Below are 15,157 nucleotides of genomic sequence, written 5' to 3' on the forward strand. Positions count from 1 at the left end.
GCTGCAGGTTCATCATCTGAGAGGAGTCGATTCACTTACCGTATCAACATCAAGCGCAAGAGATCAAGAGTCGACTCTAATGCTATTAATCATTTATTTCCACCATAACAATCTATTATGTTTTTAATTAATAGCAGCTATGTGTAGTATGAGATACCAGTTTTTTATGTCCGTTGTACTTTTTGTTTCTGGAATGAAAAGTTGAGAGATTTGAAGTTGATTCTTTGAATCGACTCTGTACGTTTCCAATGCACCGAATGAAAACGCTGAAGCATTTACAATGTATGTAAAATATGTAATTATCATAATCTCCAAATATGCAAAATATATGCAAATAAAAATAGAACTTAGTGATTTGTAAGTCAAGACCTTTATTTAAAAGAAAACTGTATATACTGTGTGTATATATATATATATATATATATATATAGTTTTTATGAATATTGCAATTCAAAAAAAATTGGGACGGGAGTAAAACACTACAAACTAAACTGCAAAAAAAATCTAAGCAAATTAATTAAATACTATTAAATCTAGCCCACAACTTAATTTGTCATACAAGGCATTGTGTAAGACTATTTAGCTTGTTTTGAAAGGGAAAAAAAAAAAACTTATTTAGAAAATGTTACTCATTTAATGTTATTTATTACTCAAACAAGCACAAATTGGTGCTCGCCAGGTCCTTATAAGCACCGTATGCTTATACCTAACACCTACATACAACACCAAAAGTCACACTGTAACGAAGAGTAATTTGAAGGCAAAGTGTTACACACAGTGACGAACACACAGACCTCTGAAGACGTATTCACCCTTGATTTCTAAAAACCATCTGAATAACCACTAAACCACTTTGAACAACCATTTTATTTTTATTTATTAAAGGAAAATAAATATCCAATACCAAGGCATCATTCATTGTTTTGAGCTCACCCATGGTGTGGCAGCTCCTCGGGTTTCTTGTTGCTGCTGGTTTTCTGTTGCGTTTGGGTTGTAACTCACCAGTGGACTGAGTAGCGGGCAGCATTGCATCCAAGCGCTCTTTCTTGTGTTTCTACTCGTTTTCTGGTGATGTGGTATTCCTGCTCCAGCACTGCAGTCATTTTATTTTATTCTTAAGTCCTGCTTTGGGCTGCGGCTCATGATTTGGCTTTGCTTTGTTTATTTCTAGAGTTGTATTACTGTGTTGGTTTAAACGGTGGTTAATTCTGGTTAATGTGTAGCCTTGAAGACAAACAGATTTGTTTATTATTGATATGGGGTTAACTATCTGTTCACCACCAACTAATGACGGTCTGTTATCAATTAAAGAATTGTTTGTTAGGGTCAACACTGCACTGTCAGGTAACTGTCAGGTTTTTAAGGTCTTTTATGAAGGTTTAATAGAGACTAGAAGCTCATTTCTGACTTGCTGATGTAGTTGGTGTTTAAACTCTGATTTTATTTTGTAATTAAAGAACAGAGTATATAAATGTAAGATTTTTTGCTTACCCTGTTCACAGAGTGTTTTTTGTGCGTAGTGTATTTGCAAAGTCTTTTTGTGCATAAAGGTAAAAACCAGAAAACACTACAGAATGCCTGGAACCCTATGGAGGTCAGAGATGCCCATAGTTTTTTTTTTTACCCAAGCCACATAATGTTCATCAGCATGGCAAAATAATCTGAGTGTGGGTGATGTAGTATAATGCTAAACCTGGTCATGTGATGGTTGGCTGTATAGATGGGTCAGCTTTCTCCAAAGACATCCGTTTCTTGTCTCTTATGGCAGTTCCACCTTGTGATCTTCCTCTTAGCTTTAGATAGCGTGTCGACTCTTTATTTTGATTCACTGGATCATTCGGGGTTTGAAAATTCACAGCATATTTACTTTAACATTGACTAAATGGATTCTGAAGCTTAATATTGGGTTTTAATGATCATAAAATGTTTTTTTTTTATTATTCACTGAAGTCCCCCTGGTGATTTCTGAGGACAAAACATCACGCCTGATCGGCCAAGAAAGGACGCAGTCCGAGAAGCACAGTTTCATATTTCACTGTCGTTTTTAATTACACAGATACATATCTCAACACAGACAATAACCTGATTTAGAATGTTTACAGCGTCACATATCCAACGAAGCGCACAGTCGGGGCGCGGTAAGGGAAGGATGGGGGGCAAGAAAGGAGGGAGGAGAGCATGCAAGAAGGAAATCAAAACTTCTCCTGACACAGTTCATCTAGAGACTGATAAGAGGAAAGAAAAAAATTCTTCATCACATCAACCTTTTCCTACAGAAGCAATGTCTCTTTATCCGGAACGATGTATTGCACAATACGGTAAAGTAATGCTTCCCTAATCGTGTTAAAGCAAGCCTTCGTCTTTAGGTTTCTTTACAAAAACAAAGTAAAAAAAGGTATTTTATTGGGGAAACAAGCGTCCACTCTGGCTTTGCTAACGCTAGCATTCTTAGTGTGAAAGTTTCAGTACAATAGCATGATTCATGACGTCCACATGCGTCCAATTTTACAGCGATACCCCTCACGGACAGTGTGAATAAAGTTTAGGTGATGAGCATAGTGAAATCTTAATATCTGATTCTGATCGTACCGTCGTTCGGTTCTGTCTGAGCTTGCGTGGGTCACATGATCGGTTTCCGAGAGCCGTGCCTCGCGCCGCGCCAAAGAACACGCGGATACGACAAACGGCGGGAGGTAATATTTTTTTGGTTCGACTTTGGTCACAGGCGCAATGAGACGAGCGGAGCAGACATGCGAACCGCCGCCGAAATTTCACGTGGTATTAAATATTAAAGCTCTGGAGTATTCAAGTAGTTCATAGAGCACGTGCTCGATACGGATAACGACACATCCTAAAGCCGGATTAGCTTGAGAAGTAACGTGATACTAGGCACGTGCTAACATATGCTAACATGTTTACCTTGGTTATGATACAATGACGTCATGCTAACCTGTACATTGCTAAAACAAAACACAGCTAGGCTAGTTTACATAGCTAATGCAATCGGAAAGAGCGTCAGATTGGCGCATGACTAGCAGATGCTTTGGATTCTTACTGACTGAGCTATGATCTGGTATCTGGATTCTGGTTCTTTCTACACTTTGGTTCACTGGTCTTAATTCTCACTAGTTCCAAGTCCAAAATGCTGTTAACTCGGCGCTTCTCAACCTATTTTTTTCTTAGACCCCCCTGTTTAAAAAAAATACATAAATTAATTCTGGGACCCCCCTCGACACGGGTTATGATGTTATTCTTACGCTTTTAGCAAGGATGACGAAAGGTGTTGGAATCCGCATTGATAACTGAATCAGAATCGTTCGTAGTCGCCGTCTGTTGACCTTTGCACTTTTGAGGCGGGCGAATCAAATATTCCGTGAGTCATTTCTCGAAGACCCACTGTAGACTATCGGCAGTTTACATTGATCTATAGGACATCACAAGAAATCAATATAATATTGATTTTCCCGTCCCATCTTCTCAATTAAATGCCTCAGGTCCCCACATCCCCCTCCCAGACTCTCTGAGGCCCCCTGGTTGAGAAGCACTGTGTTAACCCAGCATGGAGAGGCGCTTTGGTCGGTGCTTTTGGTTATTACGATTTCTATGGTAAATCTTTCTATACAGAATACTGAACTGGTACATTAAAGCATTAAGTTTCCATAATGTCTTGGTTTGAAACTTTATTCAGCCTGAGTTTATGTTCCACTACATATATGAAGTTGTGTGATGAGGGGTGGACAAATCGTTTATTTAGGAATAAGAGAGTTCGAACAGATTTCTGTTTGATTTTACTTCTTTTACAAGCTTCTTCTACGACAGTACTGCAGTAATGTAGATATTTCACAGACTGTTGACTGAAGGGTAAAGATTAGTCTGTGTAGCAGATTGTTGCGACCATAAGAAGAAATTAAATGAACTGTTAAAGCAACTACATTGTATTTAATATCTAATAAATATAAACCAAGTAGCTTAAAGTAGGTTAAAATTGATTGTGACTGATAAAAACGGTTCAGTTAGGGTGACCATATGTCCTCTTTTTTTACCCAGACTTCTGCCCAGGATTTCTAAATTAACAAAAATGTCCAAGATTCAAAGTTCAATAACATATTTAAACCTTTACCCCACAAACACTGCCATAATGCTACCAATCACATGAAATGACCTCCACCCCTTCCTTTCCCGAACCAAGTGTCCTCTGTTTTGAAAATCTAAATATGGTCACCTTAGTTTAGTGCATTAATAAAGACATACTGGCTTTTATAGAATTTCTTATACACGTAAGGTATCTGAATGTGGTTAAGTGGTGCTGTTTGTAATACGAGCGCTTCATTTTAAAAACGATCACCTGTCCACCCCGTCACGCTAACCGCTAACGACTAAACGAGAACACTTTTTTAATAAAGCTAGACGCTGGTGTCAGGTTCGCATGTCTGCTAGCATGGCACGGCTCTCGGAACACATCCGGATCTCACGCTCTCGGACAGGAGGTAGCTAATAAAAAAAGAAGATGGTCGAGAAACCTCGGCGCTGTAAGTGACCCACGCGTCCGGCGGCTCCGCAGGCCGGTGAATATTCTGAAAGCGTAATATATTAATTTCCCAATAAGAAAATAGATCATTCAGATAAAAACAAGCCAACGAGGGAAAGCGCTGAGAAGAGACAGAGAGGAAGCTTTTCAAGTTTGGTCCGTATTAAAGGTACGGGATGTGGACTGAACATCAGCACGGTTCGGAGTGCTTATTTTAATGCAGATCAACAATTTCAGCATGTCAGACTCACCCTCTAAAACAACCCAGCGCTTTATTAATGACACATGCCTCGGTGAGGGGAGAAATCCAGAAAATTATAGCTATGTACCGCAGCACAGACAGAAAGTGTTAGCATGTCAGAAGTCTCATCAAGGGACAGAAAATGCTTTCCTCTGCTAACATGACGTCACTGACTGTGTTTGTGAACTAATGTTTGATGGTGCACGTCTGCATCAGCTTAAAAACGACCTGATTCTACTGACTGACAGGCAGAGCTGCAAGGGTGGAGCATTAATTCCATTTCAAACCTGGTCTAAAACTGCTTTATATGAACTCATTTTAACCAGCGTTCATTCATTTCATTTTCAGCATTTAGCAGACGCTTTTATCCACAGTCTAAGCAATTGAGGGTTAAGGGCCTTGCTTTAAGAGCCCAACAGTTGCAACCTGGCAGAGGTGGGGTTTGAACCAGCAACCTTATGCTTACTGGTTCAGTACTTTAACTGCTAGGCTATCACTGAATGTAATTTTTCTAATGTTAGCTTCGGTTAATCCAATCATCTCACATCTAGCGATGCATACTGCATTTGATACAACATCACAGAGCAGTCGGCCACGCCCAAAGCAGGGCTTTTAACATTAGCGCACAGGTGAACAACATTAGCTAGTCTCTCCATGAGCAGCACCAATTCTACTCTCTTTGACCTCTGGCTGATTCTATCTGATTCCACCATCGTTGATGCGTAGACGCCTGTCAGTCATGAACATCAGGACGTGTTTGGATCTATGTCTACAGATTCCACACTACGCGGGGTAAAACAGAGGGGACGAAATGCGCGGCTGCGTACGAGGAATCACATGAGTCGGGGATTCATGAGTGGAAAGGAAAAGAACATCAGAGAGAATCATTCCTAGACGTGACACGCTTAAAGGTTTCTGTTATTTGGCAAACACATTTTTGGACCGCTTACTTCTTTTTAAATACTATATACATTCACATTAAGTTAACGCTCGTTATTTTAAATAGATTTCTATGTAGATTTATATTATAAAGGTACCCTAAGGGTGGTTTTCTGAGGTTCCATTCAGTAGCTGAATTCTCTTCTCTTCTTATATTGCACCTCCGTCCTCTCACTGTCGTATCAGGGTGGAGAGAACTTTCTCCCCTCGGAGCGTCTCTATACATATATGTCCGGCCCAAACTGAAAATACACAAAGTAAAAAACAAAAACAACAAAAAAGAAACTTTTTACAGGTACATATAAGTACATATGAGTACGGGCAGCACAGGCAGACGGATACACGGAGAGAAGCGGTATCTACACGTTCCGTCCCTTCTGAGATCCGGACGGGGAGGACACGAAGGGACGAGAAAACGGGAGGTAGAAAGACATCAGAGAGAAAAAGAGAAGACATCGAGACAGATTGTTTTTTTGTTTGTTTCCACCAGGCGCATCAGTCTGCTCATCATGCTTTGGAAAACGTTAGAACGTGAAAAGTTCGAGCTCGGTGTAAAATCGTGTTTTTCTTTTTTTCAAAAAAACTCAGAATTGCTTCAAAAGACGACCTCGAGGTTCATTCTTCGAACGGGTTCGTTTCGCAGTTCAGACGTCCTCGCTTTGTTTTTTTTCATGTACAGAAAAAGGTGGGGGGGGGGGGGGGGGGCACAGTGAGAGGAAGGAGGCTCGTTTCTCCTTGCCGTCCGCGTTTGGTTCCGAGCGCTTCTCCTTGAGACTTTGGCAGTGTGTTTAAAAAAGGTTTGGATCAGGTCGTTTTTTATTTGGGTTCACGTCAGAGCGGAGAGGTGAGTCCGGCGTAGGTTTTTCTTGGCTCGCTAGCAAGGTAGTTATCAGGTCTCTTTATTATTATTATTAGTATTATTATTTTGGATTTTTGGAATCTTTTAAAGCCAAAAAAACAGACCGGGAGAGAAAATCTGTGGTGTAAGGAACGTAGGAGGGAAAAGAGAAAGTCTGTCGCCCTTCCGTAACCCAGATAGAAGAGAAGTGAAAAGCACGTGTCCGGAGTCTTCCTCCCTTATCTGAGCCTCTTTAAAAAGTCCCGGCGCTTTGTGTGATGGAGCTCGGAGGACGGAGTGTATGGGGCGTGAGCTGCCTCCGCGCATGCTTTCGTATTTACACTGTTTATTTAAATAAAATAACCCAGGCGTCAAATAAATAACCGATCCCAACTGATTCTGGGCGTGAGCAAGACGTGTTCTCACGGGAACGTTCGCGTTCCTATCGTATCGCGGCTCGGAGAGTCAAAACTAAAGCTTCAGGTAGACGTTAAGAGGGAAGAAGTGCGCAGATTTGGAAAATTTTCAGCTTCCTTTTGGGTGCAGGTGCAGCAGCAGCAGCAGCAGCAGCAGCAGTAGTAGCTTTAACGATATAACGGTGAGCATGCCCAGACCGGACGGGACCGGGGCTCAGCGAGAGGAGGAGTCCAGCAGGGCCGGGGTAGCGGGCGTGGTGGAGCGTGAGGCGCCGCTGGAGCCGGCGTCTTTCGGGCTACCTCCGCCAGCGGATGGGACGCCCAGCGAGAGGGGGCCGGGAGTGGTGCTCTCGGAGCGCGTGGGTGGAGCACAGGACGAAGACGAGGAGGAAGAAGATAAGGAGGACGAGGAGGGGGTGCCGAGCGGGACGCTGCTGCCCCCGGGCAGGCCCTGTAGAGTCTGGCCACAGACGTGATGGTGCTTCTCCCAGTCCTTGTGCTGACAGAAGGAGCCGCAGTAACGCGCCGTGTTACAGCCGCTGCATGTCTCGCTCGCCTTCCGGCCGCAGTTCCAGCAGCTCTGTACGGGACAGACAAGTGAAGTTTTGGTCATTCATTCATTCATCCAACCATACAGCTATCCATTCATCAATTCATCCATCCATATATTATAAGCCTCACCTCGCTGGAGTCCTCCTGCTGGTTTATGACGGACAGCGCGTTCTCTGAAGCCTGTCTCTTGGCCTCGGCTAGCGCCCTCTCCATCTTGGAGCGCTCGGCCGAGATCATATCGTGGGCTTTCCTCTCGGCGTCCGACACGGCCTTCTGCAGCTCGGACATGGCCTGCCGCTTCACCTCGTTCACCGCCTCCTCTGGACGGAAGAGAGAAAAGAAAGTGACGCCTCATTCTCCTCTTTACTCTCTTATCGTTTGAGCTCTCGGCTTGTTTTAGGGCTCCGACATCCAACATTTAAAACGTTCTGTCAGAAAAAATCCGCCTTTAATTATTAATCTGGATGAAAACGGTTTCGGCACCGACGCCAGGCAGATGTTCCCAAACTCGCTCGCTTTGTTCCTGAACTCGCCTGTTAACCCGAGCCACGTCTACGGTTAAGGTACTGGACTCGTAATCAGAAGTATCAAGACCCATCACTACCAGGTTGCCACTGTTGGGCCCCTTACTCTCAATTGCTTAGATTGTATACTGTCACCACTGTAAGTCGCCAAAAATGTAAATGTAAATGAGTTGAAGACGTTCTTTCATGAGGGGGGTTTTTAGGACAGGCAGGTGCGTCCGAACCCGGCTGAAAATAGAAAGCTGGCTGCTCATTAGGGCCCCGTTGCGGTGTAGCAATCACACTCTGGAGATCGCGGCCATTCTTATTTTAGCTCTAGGAAAGGTGACCCCGAGTGTATGATGTTTACAAGTGTGTCGTGTGTGTGTGCGTATGCGCACAAATGAACACAGATACTAAAACGTCAAGCTTTTTTTTATCCTCTAGTGATTATGTAGTTTATAAATTTGATAAATGAATTCTACATAAATTCAGGTGACAAATTAAAGGGAAATGTGAAAGTGTCGTACTTTCATACATTTACATTTACAGTTACATATTTGGCATTTCGCAGACGCTTTTATCCAAAGCGACTTACAGTACTGTGACAGATTACAATCTAAGCAATTGAGGGTTAAGGGCCTTGCTCAACCGGCAACCTTCTGATTACTAGTCCAGTACCTTAACCACTAAGCTACAACTGCCCACAACTTGTGTTCAGTAAATTACGATACATACGTGTTTTCTCTCCTTCAGGCACAACCATGATTTTATAAACAGTGTGTGCATCTAGATCAATGTTATCTCAGCCAGAGAGTTACTTAGTATTTAGTTTATCTCCCCTATAAACCCCCCCCCCACACACACACACACTCCTACACCTCCACCTTCATCCTGAGTTTCTTTCCTTTCAGGTGCTCTGTATCCGTGTGAACTGTGATACAGACTTATCAGGCTTGGCACATGCGCCGAGAAGATTGGTTTTCAAAATTTAATTAATTTTTATCAAGGAGACTTTGGAGCAGATGCTGCTGTAATTAGCAGGTAATGGAAAACAGGAGGGTGCCCGTATTAACGGTTTAATCCCACCGGGATCTGCCAGCTTCCTTTTTTACTCTCTTTTTTGTGGGAGAATTTAAGTCTATACTGTACCCGAGTGAGAGTCGGAGATGCAACACAGTGATGTAAAGTTTACATAAGGAGCTTCAGCACTGTTTAAAGTGCTTTCTTTCATATGGTTTTTCTTTCTATAAAAGAAAAACTTAGTTTAGTGCTTTAAATCTGGCAACACTGACCCCACAATGCTCGGTGACAACACTGAAAATCTAGCGCTGGCAAATTTTGAATTAAATAGAAGTAATTGTAAACGATAAGGGTTTTTTTTATCACATAAACATCTACAGCTTTTAGTAATCAGAAGGAATAATAGTTCACACACAAACGCATTCACACATGTAGCCTAGCGGTAGGCTGTATATCCGTCGGGTGGTGGGTGTTCTTACTCACCCTGCTTGCTGTGCAGTTGCTTTAGTGCTGGGGAGAGCGGGATACTGGGGGCACCTGCGTGAAAAACAACTGCAATTAAACAGGCTTCAGAAAGAGTGCAAATGCAGCACACAGTTCCGCAGCGGCAGCCGCAGTGGCAGCAGCGGCGGCAGCGACCCACTTCTCATCGCGGCTGCAGCTGTTAGCATTCGTGTAGCCCATCCACCTGGGTGCTGGTTCCCTTCCCTTGTATAGTGTGTGATCGCAGGAGTGTGAGGGCTTGTACGTCCCACTTAAATAAAAATTTGACGGTAATGCTGATTCCCGTCTGTTATGATTTCTTGACCCACCTTCCTTCCTACTGCTCTGTCTATACCAGTGTCGCACAGCTGTAATCCCCCCTCCTTTTACTCCACCATCCCCACATTCCCACCCTGTCCCGTGGCTGCTGCTCCATGGTGCTGCATTTTAACTGCACTTTTTAACAGTCGTTTTTTTCACAGCTCAGCCCTAACGACACACATACGTTCGTCTGCTCTCTCAACCCTGGCTTTACTGTGTGTGTGTGTGTGTGTGTGTGCTAGATAAATCAGGTGTTCGGGTGCCATATTCCTACCTGCTTTCCTCCAGATCTCTTCGGGCAGGTACCCGGAAGGCGGCCGGTGAAGAAAGTCTCGGTGGATGTCTGCTGTAGAGAGAGTCAAGCTGTTAGTCAGGGTGCAAACCAAGTGTGTGTGTGTGTGCGTGTGTCAGGCTTACTACAAATACATAAAAAATTATGGGATGGACTTCACTGATTCAAACAAGATTCACAGAATAACCAGCTTTGACCTTTCATATCTTATGGCCAGCCCCACTGTCCCATAGGGGGAACTCCCTACATATTCATCCATAGGCCATTCTGCCGGCCCATACTGATCAATAACACAAAGTGTGTCCTCCCAGTAGCTGCTTATAGACTGCCTTTCAATTTTGTATTGGATGGATAAAGGTTAATAATATGTACCAGTAAAAATGACAGGCATGACTGGCATAGCGCCACGTTTCTTTAAAGCATGTGTGTGTTTGTGTATGTAATGAAAAATGATAAGCACCTTTTTTCATATCCTCCACATCACTGTAGCGTCGAATCCAGTGGTTCATCTCCTCGCGGTCGGCCTCCTGGCAGCGACGCAGCACGGTCAGAGAGCGCCGCGTCTTCTCCACCATGTCCATGATACAGTTCAACAACTACGAAAGACAGAGAGATTATTCTTACTATCATTACTGATGCGTGTGTATGCATGTGGCTTTCCTGGGGGGGGCTTTTGATGCTTTTGATTTGATACACCTAATAACCATGTGTGGCTTCAAGCAATGGACACGGCAAAAAAACATCGGGTGTTGCTAAAAGCAATGGGTGAGGCTGAAAAAAAGCAATGGGTGTGGCTAAAGGGCAATGGGTGTAACTAAAAGCCATGAGCATGGCAAAAAATGGGCATGGCTAAAAGCAATAGGTGGCTTAAAAGCAATGGGTGTGGCTGAAAAAAAAAAAGCAATGGGTGTGGCTGAGAGCAATGGGTGTGACTAAAGCCCCAGAACTTAGTACCTACGAACATCACCTGTAACTTGATCATTATGATGTGCAATAAAAACATTCAGTGTGTGTGTGTGTGTGTGTTAGCAGCGCAGGCACGAGCCATTTAGTTTCAGAGCGCTGCAGTGTTTGCTAAACCCATTAGCGCAGTCCAGGTGTGACCCTAAGTGCTTTGCAGAACATGTGCATCTGCTCAAAAGTGTTTGTGACAGCGAGAGTGTGTGTGTGTGTGTGTGTGTGTGTGTGTGTGTGTGTGTGTACTACAGTGTTTGTTAACGTGTCCAGCGGCTTGGTTTAACACATTCGGACCTCTTTAGTTATGGACGTGTCCTAAATGTCTATAAAGAAGATGAAGCAGCTTGTTTAGTCGCTCAGTGCTGAGCTTCAAAAGTTTATGGACGGGGGTCAGACTGGGGTTTTTTAATAACGGATTAGAAATGGTTTTAAACACCACTGGCTCTGCTTTAGGAGTCTTTTCTTACTCTGTTTTTAGCCTGGCTGCCCCTCTCCACGTCTTTAACTTTGCATGTGTGTGTGTGTGTGCGCGCGTGTGTATCTGTATTTATTTCAGCTGAGTGTTTGTGATTTAACTGAGACCCAGCCCGGGCCGGTCCCTCTCCATGACTGCAGTCCTTGTTTCAGCTGCTCGGCCCAGCTGGAGCGCTCTCCGCCGGCTTCTTCCCTACATCTGCGCCTCACTTTAAACGTACACCCTGTGTGTGTGTGTGTGTGTGTGTGTGTGTGTGTGTGTGTGCGTTCTCGATTCAGTTTGGATCTACCTGCACCCCCACCCCCCTTCCCTTCCAAGGCATGCCCTTGTACCCAGTGGTGCCTCCAGGTGTGTAAAGATGAACTGAATTGCAGACGTACGTTATCCAGGTGCTTCCACTCCTCAGCCCACTCACGGTCGGTGAGCCGGTGATCGATGACCTCCTCCTGACGCGCCCCGTGAACAGCTGCAACACACACACGCGCGCACACACACACCTCGGTAAGCATGCGGACCGAAGAAACTGCAGCTCTGAACAAAAAACAGCCCTCCTGCTACAGCTGCCAACATCTGCTTCCCATCTGAGCTACTTTGGAGGGACTTTTGGCTCGAGCTCACCTACACAACACTGATAATGATGTCATGATCTGAGGGGTGTTCATGAATCAGGGGCTGTTATATCGATTGGCCAATAAAATTGCACAACATGATGTGTTGGAATGTGTGTGCTTGTGTAAGTCCATTTCTGCTGAAAAGTGTTTGTGTGTGTTGTGTTCAAATCCCAAAGTTATCCCAATTTTAGTGCACTATAAAGTTGACTCGGTGGCTAAGTGAGCCCTTTTTTTGGTCGTAATTTGGTTACGAGGGGTTCCTAAGCGCTAAATACACAGGGCTGTCTGATATCCAGCTGGGTGTGTGTTCGTTTCCCGCATTGGACTATCAGACTTGCAGCTTTGTGTTATAAATATAATAAAACTACAGGACTTTGTTTATGTGTGTTTTTATTTTGCGGTGTTTACTATACAGATATACGTTGTGGGTATACAATTACTGACTGTAGCTTATGTGTTACTTTGTACCCCATTCATAAATCAAAAGGTACCCCCCAGCATCCTGTGATAAAAGACTAGACTAGACACTTACAGGGCATGTGTTCCTAATAAAAAGGCCTAACCCCAACAACACTGCTGCATTTGCTTAACTCTACACAGAACAGCAAGCAGCAAATCATCAAATTATTTATATACTGCTTATTTTGTTCTGTGTGTGATTTACCTGTCTGGCGGTGGCGTTCGCGGGCGTCCCTGTGCTCGGCGTGCCTGTAGGCGTCTCTGTAGTGGTGTGCCAGGGCCATGTCCTCCAGACGGTACTGCTGCGGGCCGGGGCCGCTGGGGTGGGCCAGGCCGTTGGGCGGGTGAGCCGGCAGGCCGTTGGGTGGAGCGTGGGCCGGCAGGCCGTTGGGTGGAGCGTGGGCCGCGATGCCGCTGCTCGGACTGAAGCGCTGACTCGGGCTGACCGTGCACGGCCGCTTGGCCAGATGCTCGGCGTGCAGGCCGTCCCTCTCGCCTCCTGGCTCTTTGGTCCTGGTAAGACAGGGACACAAGATTAACGGTCAGTGAAAATATGAGCTTCCCACACACAGAGTCCAGATGTGCTCCGTATGTACCCACCCAGTCACAAAAAATAATGAGACAGAGGTTACTAGGTTCTTTGAAGCAAAACAAACACTAATGACTGAAAATTAAAGCAAGCAGGCTCTGAAACTGAGACTAGACCGAGGAGCCATGACACATGACCAATCTGAGGAATTTACTGGAGACGTTTACCTTGGATCTGTGATTTGTCTGCGTTCTAAATAATTTCCATAAAATTGAACCCTAAATCGAATTTCACTTGTCTCGCAGCTTTTTTTAATCCGTCTCTTGTATTTTTAATCTGTCTTTTATTTCTCTGTCTCTATTTTACTTTGCAGTTTTGTGCAGGACGAGCTCTCTCTCTCTCTCTCTGCCAGATGTTGGATGACACCGGTGTGCGAGTGGAAGCCATCTGGCCGGCCTGCGGCTGAAACGAATCCGTTTGGCCTGATGCTGCGTTCGGAGTTGAAGCGAACGGAGTGTGTTCATGCGTCAGTGCGCTTTAGATACGGACACTAGAAAAGTATTAGGATGAAAGTGTTGGGTAATAAACCAGTTCACAGTTCTGAGGTCTGGCTTGCAGTTGATGTTCAAATTCAGTCCAAATGTGTCAAACTGTGACTTAATACAATGAATTTTAATCCTAATAAATCTTAATGAATAAGTGAGAGGTGTCCACTTACTTTTGGCCAGCTAGTGTAGGTTTTATTTACATTTGTGACTTACAATCGCCTGGTCTGTGTTTTTATTATGGTCGTGAAATTCGAGAGTACCAGCGAGCCCTCTTAGTGAAATGTTGCCAGATTTCCCACAAATCAAAGCAGCAGCTGGAGGTGTGTGGATTACATCTCGTTCCAGCCTCTATCTGTCTGTCTATCCCGGTCAGAGGTTCAGAACATCACCATCTGGACACATCGTGACATATGGGCGGCTAGCAGGGCCCTCGTGATAGAGCAGGGGGGAGGGGGGGTCATATCTCAGAGCGTCCTTTTTTCTCTGCATAAATTTACCTTTGAAAGAACTAGCCAGTGTAACGCGACTTGCTACTTCACACAGCAGATTAAGTTCTATCCTTAGGTGAGTGCACGTACCTCTCGGGCGTCCTCCTCTTGCCGTGCTCGTTGAGCTCGAGCAGGATTTCGGAGGAGTCGAGCGGAGAGTTAGCGTTGGCGTCCAGCAGCAGCTGTTCGTGTTGGGCGAGGTACTGCGCCGGGGTCTGTTTAGCCAGGCGGGCGCAGTGCAGCAGCTCCCTTTGCAACAGGGGCAGGTTTGCCTGACACACACAACAAAACAGAGATACGTTTAAAGACATTTAAATTATGCCAATATTAAAAATACCTATATTCTTCATCACACAGATACATTCAGGTTGGTCTAACAGTGCCAGGTCTGATATGTGGACCAGATTCGCTGTGGCGACCCCTAAATAAGTAAAATGATTAAAGGTGATACTATAAACAATTGATCAGTAGGCTGAGTATTCTATTACCAAACAACTACTGTTTGGCCCCTAAGCAAGGCCCTTAACCCTCCGCTGACTGGCTTCCATTCTGCCTTTAATTTTCACATTGAATAAAATCATCTGCCAAACGCCTGAACGTGAATGTAAACGAGCGCTGAAATAAGCCACCCGTTCCTTCAGTCCAACCATGTGTTTCTTTCTACAGTAGGAGTGTTTCTCTCTCTCTCTCTGTCTGTCAGTTCGACACTGTGCAGCTGCTACAGATGTGCAGGCCTGTTTGACTTATCAGCAGAATCCACCAGCACATCAATCTCCCTGTTACAGAAATACAGCCACACGCAAACACACACATTCTGGGCCCCACATGGTGCGGTTCTAACCCAAACACTCCAATCTGAGGGCGGCTTCCAACTCATTTGCAGTGGAAAAATGCAGATAAGACTGAAACTGGTACTGGTATCATCTCGTCTATTCCATGCAGATCGTTCTCTCT

General features: G+C 44.5%; 1 protein-coding gene across 3 annotated transcripts in view; it reads right to left on the bottom strand.

Moving 5' to 3' along the window:
• Positions 1–2,042: 2,042 nt before the first annotated feature.
• cbfa2t3 (CBFA2/RUNX1 partner transcriptional co-repressor 3) overlaps positions 2,043–15,157 on the bottom strand; it is an 87,340-nt gene continuing 74,225 nt past the window's right edge. For 2 of the 3 annotated variants that reach the window (XM_062989379.1, XM_062989380.1), the window contains 8 exons: positions 14,294–14,475; positions 12,844–13,151; positions 11,949–12,034; positions 10,597–10,732; positions 10,119–10,190; positions 9,524–9,577; positions 7,644–7,834; positions 2,043–7,542 (listed from right to left, as the gene is read on the bottom strand). In XM_062989379.1, the coding sequence (XP_062845449.1) occupies positions 7,177–7,542; positions 7,644–7,834; positions 9,524–9,577; positions 10,119–10,190; positions 10,597–10,732; positions 11,949–12,034; positions 12,844–13,151; positions 14,294–14,475 (1,395 nt within the window). In that variant the 3' untranslated portion in view covers positions 2,043–7,176. The remainder of the gene's footprint in view (positions 7,543–7,643; positions 7,835–9,523; positions 9,578–10,118; positions 10,191–10,596; positions 10,733–11,948; positions 12,035–12,843; positions 13,152–14,293; positions 14,476–15,157) is intronic. The other variant, XM_062989381.1, reaches the window with a different exon arrangement.

Source organism: Trichomycterus rosablanca, chromosome 27 (assembly GCF_030014385.1).
Source record: "Trichomycterus rosablanca isolate fTriRos1 chromosome 27, fTriRos1.hap1, whole genome shotgun sequence".
Taxonomy (NCBI): domain Eukaryota; kingdom Metazoa; phylum Chordata; class Actinopteri; order Siluriformes; family Trichomycteridae; genus Trichomycterus; species Trichomycterus rosablanca.